Source organism: Pteronotus mesoamericanus, unplaced genomic scaffold (genome assembly GCF_021234165.1).
Source record: "Pteronotus mesoamericanus isolate MK-2021 breed Mesoamerican mustached bat unplaced genomic scaffold, CSHL_Meso_final contig_98, whole genome shotgun sequence".
NCBI lineage: Eukaryota > Metazoa > Chordata > Mammalia > Chiroptera > Mormoopidae > Pteronotus > Pteronotus mesoamericanus.
The window spans coordinates 2581836-2599568 of record NW_026555295.1 but is presented as its reverse complement, the minus strand read 5'-3'; the positions used below and the strand labels follow the sequence as shown (position 1 = coordinate 2599568).

Here is a 17733-nt window from a genome sequence, read left to right as displayed (position 1 = left end):
CCGTCAGATACACGTGCTTTCCCTTCCCTGGGTCTCTTGCTTAAGTCCCTTTCTGCCATCTTGTCGGCTCCTCCGTCTTGCAGAGCTGCTCCTGGTAAGGCCTGGGGTGGTGAGTCAGGGAGTGGGTGTGTGTGTCCATGCACTAGTGTTCCTGTGCGCCTGGCCCGGGGCTCTGGGTGAGCTGTTCTTTCCTGGGCTCACTGGTGGCTCAGAGCAGAGTTTTGGCTGGGACTGGCCAGGAGAGATGATGTAAATAGGGAAAAATGTGGGCAGGTCTGTCTGCACTAAGGGCCTAGAGATGTAGGAGTCCTTCCCAGACCCAGCCTCACCCCTCTGAGCCTCAGAGTTTCAGTAGTGGGGGCTGAGGTGGGGAGGTCTCTGAGCTCCAGGGAGGGTGCTGGGGTGGGTGGGGCTAAGGCGTGGTATCCCCTGCCCTGTCTGGGCACACCAAGGAGCTTTGCCTACTCAGGATGTGGTTTTCTCCATCAGGGAAAACTTTTGGATAGTTTTTCAGCTATGCCTGTGGCCTGGAAGGCCGGGTCTGTGTGTTAGAACAGGAGTCTATGGTGAGAGGCTGTCATGGCCCTAAAAGCAAGGAGGGGCCCTGGGAGGTGATGGGCACTGGCGGAGGCCCTGTGTCTGTGACTAGGGCTCTGCCCAAACCCCCCTCCTGTCCCGGTCTCATCACAGGTGGTACAAGCTTCACTCCAAGCCAGGCAAGAAGGAGAAGGAACGTGGGGAGATCCAAGTCACCATCCAGTTCACTCGTAACAACTTGAGCGCCAGCATGTTTGACCTGTCCATGAAGGACAAGCCACGGTCCCCCTTTAGCAAGATCAAGGACAAGATGAAGGGCAAGAAGAAGTATGACCTGGAATCTGCTTCTGCCATCCTCCCAAGCAGTGCCCTAGAGGATCCCGAGCTGGGCAGCCTGGGAAAGATGGGTAAAGCCAAAGGCTTCTTCCTCCGCAACAAGCTGCGCAAGTCGTCCCTGACCCAGTCCAACACCTCGCTGGGCTCGGACAGCACGCTGTCCTCAGCCAGCGGGAGCCTGGCCTACCAGGGCCCCGGAGCCGAGCTCCTCACCCGCTCCCCAAGCCGCAGCAGCTGGCTATCCACCGAAGGGGGTGAGTGACAAGGGACCGCACCTGCTGCGGAGGGCAGCGGAGGTTGGGTGCAGAGGTGGCCCTGGGCAAGGGAGCAGGGCTTGTCTTCCCTGTGCTGACCCTGCATGTGCTTCCTTTCCAGGCAGGGACTCTGCACAATCCCCCAAGTTGTTTACCCACAAAAGGACCTATAGCGACGAGGCCAGCCAGATGCGAGCAGCTCCTCCTCGGGCCCTTCTCGACCTTCAGGGCCATCTCGACTCCGCCACCCGCTCTTCTCTCTGTGTCAATGGGAGCCACATTTACAATGAGGAGCCCCAAGGCCTCTTGCGGCACCGCAGCTCCATCTCGGGCCCATTTCTACCCTCTGGCTCCCGGCCCTCTGAGGAGGGACCTCGGCCAGCAGATGACTCATGGGGCAGAGGCAGCCGCAGCACCAGCAGCTCCGAGGCAGTGCCTGGACAGGAGGAGCTGAGCACTCAGGCCAAAGGGCTGGCCCCTGGAGCCAGCCGCTCTGGAGAGGAGGAGGGGGCCCGGCTCCCAGAGGGGAAGCCTGTGCAGGTCGCCACACCCATGGTGGCCTCCTCTGAGGCTGTGGCGGAGAAGGAGGGGGCCCGGAAGGAGGAGCGGAAGCCCCGGATGGGCCTCTTCCACCATCACCATCAGGGGCTGAGTCGGAGCGAGTTGGGGCGCCGTGGCTCTCTGGGGGAAAAAGGGGGTCCCGCCCTGGGGGCCTCCCCGCATCATTCATCCAGTGGGGAGGAAAAGGTCAAGAGTAGCTGGTTTGGCTTGAGGGAAGCCAAGGAACCAACTCAGAAACCCAGGTATGTCCTTGACAAGACAAGCTTTGCCCCTGGGGGAGGACGCTGGGGTGTTTGCAGCCTGGACCCCGGGGCTGGGAGGACAGACCCCATGTCGTGGCCGGCAGGCAGACTGCTGGGGCTCTGGCTTTGCACGGTTGACGGGGGCTCTCCCTAAGCCAAGGCCCTTCGCCAGCACTTGGAGGCAGGTGAGTCTGAGGGGCACAGTGCTGTGAGAGGCCAGTAGATTGAGGAGTACAGCTCTCCAGAGGTGGGCCTGGCTTCAGGAGCTGGCACACCTGCCCCCGAGGGAGGAGGACGAATAGGAGAAAAGCAGGAAGGCCATTTGTATGAATTCTTTGTTTCTTATCCTCTGCCTATTGTCCTTGCCTATTGTCCTCTGGCCTCAAGGTAAGGAAGAGCCTTGGCAGGTATAGAGGTGGGGCTGGGGACTGCACCGCAGACTCCCCTGCAGCTGGCTCAGCTGGTTCTTGATCTCTCCTCCCTGACAGGGGAGTCAAGTAACTGCTGCCTCCATCTCTCTCCCCCGATGCCCACCCCCAGTTGTTCTGCTGCTCTGGCAAGAGGCTGTGGGCAGCTCCCCTGAAATCAGTGACCTACCCTGTCCTTGGAGACCCTTGGCTCTGGCCCTCTGTGGGTCCCTTGGTCTTGAGGCCTGGCAAGTGCTGACAGTTGCGCTCTGTTTTCAATGCGCTTAGTCCCACCCAAAAGAGGGGTGCAGGAGACCTTCAGCTCCGACCCTGGACAGAGCTCCTAAGAGGGTTCTGATACCAATCAGGATTATACAACCAGTTCCAAAGTGGGGATGTCCTGCAATTCACCTCAGTTCTGACACTGTTTACTCAGAGACAGCATCAGATTCCACAGGTAAAGGGCTCAATCCTATGGGACCGTCCCCACCCTCCCTATCACTTCAGCTGCCGGTCAAGAGTCAGTGCTTCTGGCAAACCGGATGCATGTAGGGGCCTCCAGCAACTCCCACCTTCGGGTTGATTAATTCACTAGAGCAGCTCACTGAACTCAGAGAAACACTTTACAATACTAGATAGATCACAGGCTTGTCATAAAAGGCTAACGCCAGAAACAGCCAGATGGGAGAGATGCATAGGGCTTGATGCACAGAAAGAGCTCAGAGCTTCTGCGCCCTCTCTGAGCACAGCCGCTTCCCCCAAATCTCCAAGTGCTCACCATCCCGAGGCTCTCTCGGTCCTTTCAGGTTTTTTCGGAGGCTTTGTTACTTAGGCGTGAGTGATTACAGCACTGGCCATTGGTGGTTGATTCAACCTTCAACTCGCCCCCCACCAAAAAATTGGGGGTGGGATTGAAAATTCCTGATTGGTTCCCTTGGCAACCAGCCCCTACCCCATAAGGTGCTTTCGAAAAATTACCTCATTAACATAAACCCAGTTGTGGTGAAAGGGGTTGGTTATGAATAATAAACACCCATTTTACCTTTATGGTTCTAAAGTGTTTCCAGGAACTGAGGGCAGGAGACCAAATATAACAAAAGATGCTCCCATTGATATTATCACTCAGGAAATGTCAAGAGTTGGGGAAGCTGTGATCCAGGACCTGTGGGTGAAGCCCACAGATATGTGAGGAATGTATGTTTGGCCAGAATGACCAGATGTGTATTCCTTATGAATCACAGTATTGCAGCCCCTCACCACCACTCTGGCCCCTTTGCCTTTTTCTAACCCTGAACCTTGGAAAGCTGCTGACTTGTCCAGCAGGGCCCAGGGTGGGGCTCCGGGCCTAGGCCGTGGGTGCATGTGTTCCCCATTCTCAAAGGCCTGAAGCCAGTATGGGAGCATCCATGGCAACCCTAATCTGTGTGGCCAGGGCTACTGTTTCTGTCCCCTCCGCAAGCCTGCCCTCCCCCTCCATGGATATAGGGGCAGGAGGTAGTGTGGGAAGCCTGGGCACAGCGGGTGAAGTGTCAAGTGACAGGGTAAAAGGAGGGTCCCCAAAACCTCTTCCCAGCAGAGGAGAAGACCCCTGAACTCCTGGTTCTTCTCTTTCCCTGTGAAATTCTGAGTCTGGAGAGGAATGGGGAGAGAAATGCAGGCCTTTCTCTGGGCCCTGGCCAGCTGGTAGCCTCGTAGCCAGGTGTGTGTGTGTCGGGGAGGGGGGGATCAGCATCTGGGTGATGCCATCCTTTGTTTTCCCTGCTTCATACATCACCCTCGGTCACTACGGCCCAGCCCCTACCTACCAGAGCCCAGGGCAACTGCTGGTGACTTGTGGCCTAAAGGAAGACCAGGATGAAAGGGATGGGCCTAGGCTAAGCTTGGAGACCTTTATAGGTGGTAGAAGAGAGTGAGGTGGCAGATACCTAGATGGGGCGATTGCAGGGAGCCGCAGGGGACCTGGGTCAGAAAGGGCACAGGCCATTGAGTTAGTGCTGTCATCTGTGGGGTGTCTCTGGGCCATTTCTCGGGCAGGACAGATGCTGGGGGACATTTCTCTATGAGGTCATTTCTCGGCGCATGGCCAGGCTTTGGGCTGAGACCCTCGTAGGCCATGACTCTGAGCGATCCTGCGGTTGTCGCTGCTCCTGCTCACAGCCTCTGTTGTCCTGCTCTTGTTTCTCCATGTCTCCTCATGGCCTTTGAGAGTTCAGGGAGTTTGAGAGTTTAAACTGAGATGTTTGTTCTCGAATTTGGATTCTGAGCTTGTCTTCAGCTGGTTGGAGGGCACCGGGGAATTCCTGCCCTCCTTCGGCTGTCTGCGGGGGCAGGCTCTGTGGCGTTGTGTCTGGGCAGAGCAGGAGGGGCTTTCCTTTGGGTAAAGTGGTTTGGCCTGGAGAGGCGTGAAACCTGGCCATTGCGCTCCATCGCATCACCCCGGGCCTGTGTGGCTTGAGGAGATGGGAAGGCTGGCCTGGAATAAATGACTGTTGGTGCTTTCCCAGCAGGCTCAGTTAGGGCATTTGAGCAGAATATGAGAGGAGAGCTTAATCACTACAGGAAGCTGTAGGTTAGACACCCAGAACTGGACCCACAGAATGTAGTTGCAGGATTCCCAGCTGGGGAAAGGGCGAGCCCGTCCACAGGCCTAGTGGTTTGGGGTGTCTCTGCCCTGGGGCCGCAATCGCAGATTGCTTGGTGTTCCTTGCTGGGAAGGGCAGCGGCGCCCTCTAGTGCTCCCAGGTGGCACTGATGCCCCATGGAGAGGCCCAAAGCAGGACGTGTTGGCCCCAAGGTATCCAGGAAAAAGGTGCTCCTGTTGGAGAAGGCGGTGGCTGGAAGAGAGGGAACAAGAGTATGAAGAGCTGAGAAGATTTTCCTCCTGTTCCTCTTGACCTGGTCCTGTGGCTGCTACACTAGGCCCCTACCTGTGTGTATGTGTATGCATGTGCGCGTGCGCGTGTGAGTGCATGGGGGTGTGGGTGTAGGGGAGAGGGGAGGGCGGATGTTGGTAATGGAGTCCAAGCCCCACCTGGGCCACTGGACACATTCCTACTCACCAGTCCTGCTGTGAGCCGTTCATTCTGAGTTGCAGTGCTGACTACTTAGTGTGTATTTAGGACTGTGAAGACCATGGGTGTTAGCCCTGCCAGTGCCAAAGTAGATTGTTTTGTGTCTGACCCTCCTTTCTAATTCTTTGAGAGTATCAGCTCCCCAAGGGCAAGCCACTCTGTCCCCTCCCCTTCCCCCATCACACTGACTGTAGACCTTTGGACGGGCAGGGGAACAAGTGGTGAATACAAACACTGTTTTGACTGGGGGAGTGTGGTGTGACACAGAGGCGAGTGCACTGTGGCCTTTCACGGTCTCTGCCTCCGCCCCAGCCCCTCACTAGGGGAGGTGAACAAAGTCCCCACGAGCCCGCCGTGTGCAGTGGCCACTGGAAGAGCTTGCATTCTCAGTGGAGTAAATGAATAACCTCTGTGTGCCCAGTGACTTAGTGTGGCTATACATCCTATTCATACCTGTCTTACTGGCATAGTTAATAGAGTCCCTTTACCATATATAAAATGTTCTGGTTTGGAAGGTGAATTATATGGTTTCCCTGCTTACAGATCACAAGGTCCCACTATGTTACCTCATTGTGCCCAGACAATGGGAGAGGATGCGTCCAGTCTCCGGGATGCATTTTCTGGCCATCCGGGCACATCTCAGAGAGATGACAGGACATCATGCGGTAGGAAAGGTGGTTGAAGGGCATGCTGGCTGACTTTGGCCTTTTGGGGACTACCCGGTGGAGAGCCTTTGCAAATCCACATGCCATCTCTGGGATCAATGCTTGGAAATGACAAGGACACAGAGCTTATCTCAGCCTAAGGAGGAGCTGCCCACCAGTGATTCTGGCCTCCAGCTACTGAGGTGGCCCGGTGGTAGAGCGAGTTGCCCAGTGACAGGGGTGTTTAAGGAGACTGGGTGAGGGAGCGGCTATTGGAGTAAACAGGTGATTCCTGCATTCAGCTGTGGGTTCAACCAATTGTTCGAAGGTTCCTGCAAGTGCTAAAGTCTTATTTCCATACCTTGAAGGGGGAGAGCCATTTGCATTTCTGATTTCTTTCCCCATGTTTTGATCCTAAAAGAGAAGATGAATCAGCACATGTTGAAGCCCCATTGCTTGGGGGATTCAGGGATGACACTGTGCTAGGCTGGCACGGTGGGTTCTGGGATGCAGGTGTTTCTGCCAGTCTTCAGAGCATAACCTGCAAAGTTAAGGACACATGGGAACATGTCTCTGATCTGTGCCAGGTGGAATGGTAGGGAGGGGATGTTTTAAAGTGAGAACCTTCAGAATGTGCATCTCATGGAGCCAGGATAAGGGCCGGGACGCATGGGGGAGGGGTTTGTTGCTGGGTAGGAGGGATGGGCAAGATGTTTTTAGAGAGAGCTCTCGTCCAGCTCTGGGGAGTCTGCCGGGCCTGGCACCTGGAGTTCCTTACCCCAGGGAGAGCTGTTTGCCGGCTCCATACCAACGGCTTTGTGTGCTCCTCTGGGGAGCCGGTCGGGCTTGCCAGCCTAGCCTGGGGCTCCAGCCTACTTCCCTGCCACTCTGCTGCTCTGTGGTTCTGACTGCCAACCAGATTGCTGCAAAACTGCAGGGGTGAGTGGGGCCAGGCCAGGGCTGAGCGAGGGCCGCTAGTCGCAAAGGAGACTGGGAAAGAGGTGGCTCAAAGTACCCCACCCCTGTGCCTGCGGGCTGAGGCCTGCTGGCAGGGTTGGCTGTATCTGGTGTGGGTGCTCCAGTGGGGAGGGCACCTCAGGGCAGAGTCTTGACCCATGTAGTAGTGGTACATTGCTCTCCTTGGTCGCCAAGGTAGGCGTATGTGCCTCAGCCCATTTCTGGGGTCTGCCTGAAATGAAGGAAAAGGGATGTTTGAAGATGTTGGGACTCTGGGCTCAGGGTTCTCCTCTTTTTATTTTTACCACCATGTCGTGACCATAGAGGTGGGGTGGTGCTGGAAAGCTCAGGTAGGATGGGAGTTGGTGGGACTGTTTTACCTCCTCTCCCTCCATCTCTAGGCTATTGTAGGGCAAAAATAGGGTCAGGAGCGTTTCTGGAAGCTGGATTCTTAAGAGAAGCCTAGGGGATGGGGACCTAAATGTATCCTGCCTATGAGGCTGGGCTCACAGACCTCTGGAGTCTTGGTAAGACCACCTTCACTGCTGGTAGAACCGACTCCTGCCCCTGGTGTTTGCAGGCAACCTGGCCCTGCCTCTGCCCAGCTCTGTGTGGGGCCCGCTCTGTCCGGGGCCCTGGTTCTCAGAAGAATACTGGTAGCTCTGGACTCTGTGGCCTTTTTCTCTTAATGCCCTTCTGTCCCAAAGTGCAGCCTTCAGGGGCTGAGTGGTGAAGCCTGACTTCTGCCACCTCGTGGGCCACCCCCAGGACTTCCCTGTGAGAAGCCGCAGCTCGGGTGGAGGAGATGCCTAGGAGTTCCCCACAATGTTTCCACTTGGGCAGGGGTCAAGGAAATGGGGTCTTGGGGCTTAGAGTGGGCTGGGAGACAAGGCTCAGACAGTAGGCAGGGCCATGGAAATCTGGGTCTGACATGTCGCAAGGCAGCCACAAGCCACAGTCAGGGTGCTGCAGATTGGGGCGCTAGGCCCTGCACTGTCTTTGTGTCTGTGTCCTGGCAGTATCCTGGGGAAGCTGAGAGCTGTAGTCTGCTGCTGCCCACACCCCTAAAGTCAGCTGCACACTGTGGATAAGGGGCAAGGGCAGGAGATGTCCTCTCCCAGAGAGGACTGTGAAGGGGCCAGCAGATGTTCTCTGGTGTCTTTGGGAGTTAGGTTCACTGCCATGGCATGACTTTCCTCGAGGAGCCAGGGATCTGTTTGGGGAACCCCGGGAGGCACCTGCTGACCTCTGGAGTCACTGCCGCTGCCTCTGGTCCATGTTCAGCCTTTGTCTCCACGGCAGGGCTGCCTTCAAGGCTGGCCTGTGGGTGCCGTGGGTGAGGGGCACCAGCTGCCCAGTGCTGGTCCCTGTGGACACTTGATGGTAGATGTCCTCAGCAGTGTCTTGCTGTACTCCTTGGACAGTTACATACTGACACCTTGTCATGACTGATGACAGCCAACCATTACTCCCGTTTCTGCGAAGGGTCAGTAGCAGCCAGTCATGTCTCTATTAGTGCTGGCTTTGTCCAGCCAGATACCTAGGCTGGCCTTTCTCTGGCCTCTATCCCCTGCAAGCCAGCTGGTATTTTCTTTCCTGTCAGTCCTTGAATGGATATAAGGCACTTTCTGATTGGTTTGTCAGGCAGAATTCAGGTGTCAAATAGAGTCTTCAGATTGGGATCTTACCTATAAAATGGGATTACTGCTTCCCAGGGTTGGTGTGAAGATTAAATGAACTCTATCCAGCCTCTTCCTCGTTGGGTGCCTAATATATGCTACATGTTAGGTCTTCCCTCTGTCCCCTTGCCTACACATGCGCTTCAGTCCAGCCTGTGTGGTGCACGGCACCTCCTCCAGAGGCAGAGGCAGGTGGGGGGCAGGGGGCGTGGTATTCAGCAGGGGCGTCTCCAGTCTTGGCATTAACCAGGAGGCTCACGGTTTTGTCTCCCTCCACAGCCTGGACGTGTCTCCTCAGGTAGAACCTGACCCAGCCGCTCTTCCTCACCACCTCCCCTGCTCCCCCTGTGCTCCGGCCCTCCCCACTCCTGCTCCCGCCGCTGCTCCCATGCTAAGCACTAACCTTTTTGCAGCCGCCTCCCCTGCTGCCGCCACTGCCGCCGCCGCCACTGCTGCCTCCACCGCCACCACCGCCGCCCCTGAAGCCACCCCGTCTGGATTCTCGGGTCTCACCAACCCGTTCCTCACCTCCTTGCAGAGCAACCCTTTCTTCGAGGAACTCATAGCCGACATAGCACTAAATTCTCCTTCACCTGCTCCCTCTCTCCCCAGTGCCTCGAGGGCCAGCCCCGCCCCCCTGGCCTCCCCTGGGAAAGCCCTGCCTGAGTGGGACGACACCTTCAACGTCTTTGCTGCCAGCAGGCTGCGTCCAGAGGCCAGGAGCGAGATCCTGGCCCCTGCAGGAGTGGGGCTGGAGGTGACTGGGCTGCAAGACCCAGACCCCGGGGCCATGACAGTGGAGGCAGCTGAGCCCCTGGAAGACCCTGGGGGAGGAGAAAAAGGTGGGAGCAGCGTGTGGCTGGAGCCCAGGGTTCCTCTGGATTTGGGACTGGACCACCAGAACCTGAGTGCCGCAGATCTGGGGCCTCTCGGGTCTGTAGGGGCTGGCCTGCCCCCCTCCTTTTCAGCCTTGCTGCACCCGCGAGCCTCAGACTCTGAAGTGGACAGGGAACCGACGGCCCCGGGAGGGGAAACAGGGCAGAGTCCAGCAGGCAGCACAACGCCCGTGTTTAGCTCCCCAGAAGTGATCAGTGTGTGGGAGAGGCTGCCTGGCCCCGATGATGCCCCTGAGGGCCAGGATGAGGAGGCCTCCAGAGGCAAGAGCCAGCTTTTGCAAGAGCTTGATACAGGTGACAGTTCCTGGCCTTGGGATGTGGTCACCCTTTCTCCTGCAGCTGAGAGGTCCCCACCAATCACACAGGAAGAGGCGGATGAACTGCTTCCCCCTGAGGTGAAGCCAGAGTCACAAGAACCTGTGAGCCCCAAGAGGAACCAGGGGCTCCCCCATCTGGAACTGGAGCCAGAGCCCAGACCTGAGTGGATGCTGGACAAGGGGCTGCAGCCCAGCACGCCGCCTCCCAAGCCACCCCACCTCTTCCCACCCTCCGATTACCAGGAGGAAGAGGAGGAGAAGGAGGAGGAGGAGAAGCAGGAGGAGAAGGCTACAGTGGGGCTGAGTGGCAGGGAGGCAGAGAAAGGAGAAGAAGGTGCCTTCCCAAACGCACTGGCTGCTGGTTCCCGGGAGGCCAGTGAGGATGGCAAGAAGCCGGGGTCGGAGTCCGACAGCTGCTCTTCTGGAACCCTGCTGGGTGAGCCCAGCCTGGAAGAGCCAGTGGAGGATGCCAGCCCTCCCGTGTCTGGGCCCGGCTTATCTCTGCCCACCAGCTGCCCCGAGGGCCCTGCTCCCATACCCTCTGACTCAGAGAGCCTGGCTCTTCAGAGCCAGCAGATCTGGGGGGCTCTGGAGAGAGGTGAAGGCCCTGAGGCTTCTGAGGCCCAGAGCCAGGAACCAGCAGGAGAGGGTCTGGGGCCCCTCCCGGGCAGCTCCCAACAGCCTGACCTGTGGGCTTTGGAGGAGGACGCCTTGAACCCCTTTTTGTCTCAGGGGAACCAAGGTCCCCCCAGCCTCCCATCCACATCCCCTCCAGAATCCAGGGGATCTTCCATTCACTCTGGACCAGAAGAGCTGCCCACCCCGCCAGAGCCCGCCTTTCCACCGCCCCTTCTCCCACCCCGGGCCGGCCACTGCCACGGCGGGCCCAGTGCTCCGAGCTCTCCTTTGCCTGGAGCCTGGCCCCTGACCTCTTCCTCCCTGCCCCCCGGGGAGCCGGCCTCCCCCCTTGGGGGCTCCCCCACCCCACTTGGGGAGGACCACGCTGCAGCCACCCCAGCCTCCCCGCTTGTGCTTCTGCCCTTGGAGACACGACCAGCTGAGGAGCCACAGCCCAGTGCCAGGTGAGCGGCCACCCCGAGAGCACTCTCCAGGAGGACGGGGGTCGAAGCGGGCAAAGCAGTGCAAGGGCCGAGGTGTTCACTGTCCAGCCTCAGCCCCTCCAGGGGTGTCTGAGGGGCTTGTTCACCCAGGCAAGACGAGGGGGGCTTTGAAGATATGAGCTTTCTGTGGTACCGGCTCTGAAACCGCCTCCTTTTTGGGACTTTGGACCAGCAGGTGCCCCCAAAAGCCAGGACTTTGGGGGTGACAATGCTGATGAAACGCGGGGGTGAGGAATGGGGAGGAGAGAGGAAATGCAGGTCAGCAGGGGAGGGGTGATGAGAGCAAGGCCACTCAACCGCTAGGGGCTGGGGGCAGTGAAGCTTGTCAGATGTCCCCCACCCCTCCCATCAGCTACCGTCCTCTGCCACAGGCCCCAGGGTGGGAGGCTGCGAAGGCAGAAGGCAGAGAGCCGAAGGACAGGAAGGACTGGTACTGAGGTCAGAGAGGAAAGCAGGGACATCATTGGAGGGAAAAAAGAAAAAAAAATGCTTCCCACATATGTCGCTCTAGCCCTATCAGGTGCTCCCCTGCTTTGTGTTTGTGCTTGCAAGGTGTCCCCATGCACTTAGGACGGTGCTGAGTTGACAGTGGTTGCTTGTATAGCCATGATCACTGCGGCATTAGTCTGTTTTGGAAGAATTAAGAGGCTATGACCTCACCAGGTGGCTGATGAGGGGTGACCAAGTCACTGGGGGGTGATAGGGTGTCATTTAGTGGGGCAACAAAGTCCAGAGCGGTGCAACGCTCTAGGAGGCCTGAGTGAAGAAGGGAGGGGAGCAGGGGTGGCTGCTGCCTCTGATGAGCAGAGCAGGCCAGGGGGTGGGGGGCAGGAGAGGCTCCAGCACTGGCTCTGGGAGCCCCAGCCCCCCGGCTCCCGCATCCAGCCCTCCAAATTCACTGAGCATCCACTGTGTGTCAGACATTTGACAGGATGAAAGATGCTGCCCCCCTCCCCCTGCCCCATATTCCCAAGGGTTCCGGTCCAGCGGGGAAGACAGCAGTGACCTGGGAAGGGAAGGCCAGCGGCCAGTGCGGGTGCACGAGGAGGGCTGGGAGGCTGCCGCCGCAGAGGTGCGGGAGAGGAGGCGGCCGCCGCTTCCCAGTGGCCTCGGCTGGCCCTGCTGTATTCCAGCAGTGCTTCTAATTACACTTGCCAGTTTTTAGAAGTTTTACTCTCTTCAGGATTGGCTTCATGTCTGTACTTGGCATGTTCCTTACACCATGAAGTGGATGGGGCATATAAAGCTGTCCCTATTTCTCAAATGGGGACATGGAGTCCATGAGAGCTCCTCAGTCCAGGGTCCCTCAGAAGCAGGGGGCAATCAGACCTGGAGCCCAGGGCTCCTGACCCTCATTCAGGGAGACTGTATGCCTTGCCGGTACTCCCCCCGCACCCCAGCACAGCCCACAGGTGGCACTAGAGCTGCCGTTACACCCCCTTCCCTAATGCAGGCTCCTAGGTGGGAAGGACAGACTGGGATATGTTCCTTCCCTACTGCCTGCCCCTGCCTGGGCTCTCGTCCCTCTTCCCCGGTGTGAGCCTGAGACCATGGCCCTCCTGGGGAACCGATAGACTAACCTGGGTGTGGGTGAGCCCTCCTTCCGTGGGTTCAGGGCCTTGACCTAAGCCATTCTGCTTCCTATTCCCTAATGGTCTGAATCCTCTGTGAAGGAAGCGTGATTTTTAAGGGGTCCCCCAGGGGTAGGTTAATTGATTTAGGGGCCTGATGCTTGCAATTTGGGTAACTGTCAGAGGTACAGGGTGCCAAGGACCCCAGATGAGGGTCACCTTCGTCAGCCTGGGAGCCTCAGGAAGCTTTCCGGGAGGAAGTAGACTTGCATAGCTTTGAAACAATAGTAGGGTTAGCAGGCCCACGGAAGAGGGAGCAGCATTCCTGGTGGAGGAACAGCTTTTTTAAGAGCCTAAAGGTGAGAGAGAGCCTGTTTCCCTGGATGGAATGTTGTGGGGGGCGGGGGGGCGCGGAGCGCCAGGAGGAAAGCGCAGGGGCCAGCTACGTTAGAGGCTGTGTTCTGGCCCTGAGCGGGAGGCTAAGATCGTGAGCCCACAGCACAGTAGGGGCGCGGCTGGGGGGCGGGCAGGACTCCGCGGAGGAGGCGACGTAGCAGCTATGACCATGAGGAAGGCTTTATGAGCCCTGGCCTGATGTTTGTTCAGGCTTAAGCTGAAGCAGGGGAGTCAGAGCGGTTCTCAGGTTTTTGACTAGAGCCATGGGAGGCTAATGGTACCACTCACCGCTGGGGAGCACAGGAAAGAACAGGTGTGGACCCCAAGTGGAGTAAGGCAGCTTGAACTGTCTGCGCATGTCTAGAACCCAGAGCTGAGGTCCAGCTGGAGGTCGCTATCAGGAGGTGGAGGGGAAAGAACCCGAGGGCTGACTCGCAGTTAAGTCTGAGAAGAGGCCATCAGAAGTTACAAAACCGGAGAGAGGCTTGGGGGGAAACCAGGGAGGAGAACAGCCCGAAGGAAGCAGTGGTCCAAGAGTCAGCTCCACAGAAGGGTCAGGGAGGCAAGAAGTGGCCTCAGCAGAAACACTGTGCTGGGCTGGTGGGTGGGGGAGTCCATGAAGGTAAGAGCTTACAGAGTCAGAATGTCATCTCCATGCTCTGGAGGGGCTGGGAGAGGAAGAAGGCACCATGGGGATGGCTGAGGGCGGTGGCCAGGCAAACAAGGCTAAAGGCGCATTTTTTTGGGTCAGCGTAAATGCTGAGGGGAAGCCACCAGTGCAGAGAGGTGGGCAACCAAATGTCCCAGTTTGTCCAGCTCTTTCCTGGGTTTAGCACTGAAACTCCCACGTTCTGGGAATCCCCACAGTTCTGGGGTAACTGGGAAACTGGGAGGGTTGGTCACCCACTTCAGCCAAAGAAAGGTTACAATACAGAAGAGGAGGGAGGGAAGATGGGTGGAGGGGGCAGCCCTGGCAAAGACAGGGTGTAGGTGCAGAGAAGGCTGTGGGAGGCCTCTGCCGCCCCTGTGAAGGGGCGAGGTCCTGAGGGAGTGACGGGGGTGGGGGCGGGGGGTGCTGAGGAACGCTGGGCACAGCTGCCCTGAGGCTTGGCTGTGTAGGGCCAGCCAGCTTCTCTGTCCAGCAGACCTGTGGCCCCACTTTTCCTGTGCCGCCCATCCCTCCCGATAACGTATCTCCTGTCTGTCTCCACAGTCCCCACCCTGTGAAGCCCCTCAGTGCCGCCCCTGTGGAGGGCAGCCCCGACAGGAAGCAGCCCCGCTCCAGTCTGAGCACAGCCCTGAGCAGTGGGCTGGAGAAGCTCAAGACAGTGACATCTGGCAGCATTCAGCCTATGGCTCTGGCCTCCCACGTTGGCCCGACTGTGGACACCAAGAGGCTGAAGGTGAGGCCTAGCAGGGCGCCATGGGGGATCAGACCAGACGTGTGGTGCTGTGAAGAGAGGTCAGGTGTCTTGAGATCAGAAACAGGGTGCTGAGCAGGGTGGAACAAGGAGTAGACCTGGTCTTGCCCGCAGGGCTCTGAAGCCATTAGGCTGCCTCTGGCATTGGAGGCAGAGGCAGCTCCGGGAGACCAGGGTGTCGGAGGGCCGGTGGGCAGGTAGGCCTGAGGGTGCCCTGCTCACTTTCGTTCCATCTGACCTCAGGATTCTGGCGTGCTGGACCAATCGGCCAAGTATTACCATCTGACCCACGACGAACTCATCAGCCTGCTCCTGCAGAGGGAGCGGGAGCTGAGCCAGCGGGACGAGCATGTGCAGGAGCTGGAGAGCTACATTGACCGGCTGCTGGTGCGGATCATGGAGACCTCACCCACACTGCTGCAGATTCCCCCTGACCCCCCCAAATAGCCCTCTTCGCCCCCACCCTCCGGGAGAGTTGGCATGGACCCACTGCTCAAACAGGGCTCACGCCCTACCTGCTCCTGCTGAACTCACGCTCACCTGGGCCAGGGTGCAGCCTGTCCTCTGTCGTCATCCCTTGCTCCCCCTCCCTCCTGCCTCACCCGGGGCTGCTGGAAGGAGGGCCTTTGGACTTCCACTGGTGGTGGGTCATACCCACCTGCTTATTTTCATACCCCTTGGCTTTAGGGAGCTCCAGAAATTGGAACAAAGAATTTAGCCCTCAAGACAGAGCAGGGATTTGATGCAATTTGATGTGGTATCTGGGACATACTTTATTATTACTCTATAGGGATGGTCAGCCATTTCTTCCACGGCTAAACCCATGTCCTCTTCATCTCCCTCTAGCCCCTGGAGGGCTCATAGTATTACTAGGGCTGCGGCAGGGACCAAGCTGCCCATCTGTCTGTGAGTTATGGGCAACCAGGCACCTACTCTTCAGCCTCACATCCCTGAGAGCAAGGAGCCTATATGGTCTAGTGTCATGTCTGCCATGTCTTGAGTCTATCTGTCTCCAGCTATTTGTGGAGCAAACACAGTGTGGATGGAGGGAGACGATGTGCATTCTCCAGGCCCTCCGTGCCCTCCTTTTCTGACCTTTCCGTGAGTGTCGTGTGTGAATGTGTGGAGAGTTTGGGCAGCTGTGGGGAGACTACCTCCCCACCTGCCTCCAACGTGTGGGCCCCTCCAGGCCTTGGGGCTTTGGGTTGTTTATGTTTGAAGATCAAGCTTCCATCCCTGTTCTCATTGTCCGTTCAGATGTCAAAACTCTGTGCTGCTACAGGGTTTGAACTTTGGGAAACCGATTAAAATGTGCCTTTTGTGGGTGGGGTCATGAGCCTCTGATTGTAGACTCCCACCCCCCGTTTGGCGCCCCTCTCCTCTGTTGAGCACATGGGGTTCCATCTGGCAGGACCCTAGGGATGGAAATAGAGGATGGGGCAACTCTGCTGTGGGCTCTTCCCTGCCCACTCCCCCCACCCCATCCCACCCCGCCCCGCCAGAGTTAATTTCCGTTAAGGGTCTGGCCAAACTGCTGTTCCCTTAACCCACCTGCTCTCTTCTCTTACTCCCTCAGCACCAATTGAGGGGAGTCCCGGGGCAGGGGGAGGTGACTACTGTCTGGAAGTGGGAGATCCCATTCTGCCTATACTTAGGAAAAAGCCTTTGTTGTCTTCTCATCCATCCACCACCTGCTGTTCCAGCCTGTCCTTTCTGCCCCATGACCTTGATTGCCTTGGCTGCAGTGCACTTTGAAACAAAGTGTCTGTCCTTTGGCCCAGCCCTGATTTGCTTGCAGAAAAACAGCAGGCTTCCCCATGGCATCTGTAGGGGACCTTTGGTAGCTTGGGGCACCCTGCCTTAGCAAAGTTGGGTGAGGAGGTGAGAACTCTGGCATTGACTCCTTTTCATGAGCTGGCCTGTTGGGTCATTCCCTGGGGTCACTCAGAAAGCCTTGGAAGGAGATTTGCTCTGTGAGTGATGCCCTCTGCCAGGACAAAGCAGAAGGGCCCCACATATGGGAGAAGATCCCTGTAACATTATCTACCTAAGGAATGCTCATGAAAGCTGAGCACAGTGTCCACAGGTACCTAAGACTTCAGTCATGTTTTTTGGGCATTGGGGATGGGTATCTCTTCTGGGGAAGGGGGTCACTCCTCTACTAGGTGTCCCTCTGTGCTCTATTCAGTCCCAGCTCTTGACACTGACCCTCCATTTGTCCTTGATTATGGGCCTCCAGAATGCCCAGGCCAGGGATATCTTTGGAAGAGTCTGGAGTTGAAGCCTAAGGTTCTTATTAGGTGTCTCTGCTCCTGGCCACGAGTCGAGAGAGAGCTGCAGGTGGGGCGGGCAGGGAGCAGGCACAGTTCTGCTTTGCTGTTTGTCTTCCTAGTTGTAACTCCTGTTTATAAAGAGCTTGTTCATGTTTCGAGCACTTTATGAAGAATAAAAAGTTCACAGACTGCAGGTGGCTCTGTTGTGTTCCTAGTTTGATGAGCATGTGAAGCAGGCTTCCTGGGGAGAAGGCAGGTGACGGGTTCTTGGATGACACTGTCCCTCTCCTAACATCAGGACAGGGGCACAGTGTTGCCCAGTGGTGGTCTGGACTCAGTCTTTTCTCACTCCCAGGATACCCACATATATTGAGTACTATGGGGAGTTTAGAGGATAAAAGACTTGATTCCTACTCTCAAGCCACTTAATCTAGTAGGGAAAGGTGAGATACAAGTCCAGGATACAAATCATTCATGGATTCCTAGAATCTCTCTCCAACCTTAGGGAAAGTCTGTTTCTTGTGGTTCACCTGTTGGAGGATGAGGAGGAACTGACTGCTCCAGATCATGAATTGTTCAGAAATACGGGCAGGCAGGTGCCAACCCTGCACCTCACCACAAGACTAAGGAGACCCAAAGTGGGGTTCCCTATGGTCAAAACCAAATATTTCTACTGTCCTCTCATATGAAACAGGGAGCTCCTCATCTTCCCCCAGTGTGTTCATTATCCCCACTGGCGGCTTGCTCTACATTCTGCAGTACTCCCCCCTTATCTAAAGTCCATGTAGTGCTTGACACCACTGAACACCACTGAACCCTACTCCCCACTCCGAGTTGTCTTTCTGCCCAGGAATTGGCCGCCGGAGGGATCTTCCTTGGCAAAAGAAAGTGGAGGCTTCTAAGGCTCCTAAACACCACACCCCCCTCCACCCCGCACTGCGGGCTTGGCCAGGAATCAAGAAGTCACAACTCCTGCCCTGTGGACCTTACAGTAGGCAAGACAGACACTCAAAGACATAACTAATGATAAACAGAAGGGCTGCAAAAGTG

General features: G+C 57.2%; 1 protein-coding gene across 2 annotated transcripts in view; it reads left to right on the top strand.

The window, feature by feature from the left end:
• RAB11FIP5 (RAB11 family interacting protein 5) overlaps positions 1-16862 on the top strand; it is a 35164-nt gene extending 18302 nt beyond the window's left edge. Inside the window, exons 2-6 of one of the 2 annotated variants that reach the window (XM_054586860.1) lie at positions 691-1127; positions 1249-1930; positions 8968-10983; positions 14203-14392; positions 14654-16862. In XM_054586860.1, the coding sequence (XP_054442835.1) occupies positions 691-1127; positions 1249-1930; positions 8968-10983; positions 14203-14392; positions 14654-14857 (3529 nt within the window). In that variant the 3' untranslated portion in view covers positions 14858-16862. The remainder of the gene's footprint in view (positions 1-690; positions 1128-1248; positions 1931-8967; positions 10984-14202; positions 14393-14653) is intronic. The other variant, XM_054586861.1, reaches the window with a different exon arrangement.
• The last annotated feature ends 871 nt before the right edge of the window (positions 16863-17733 follow it).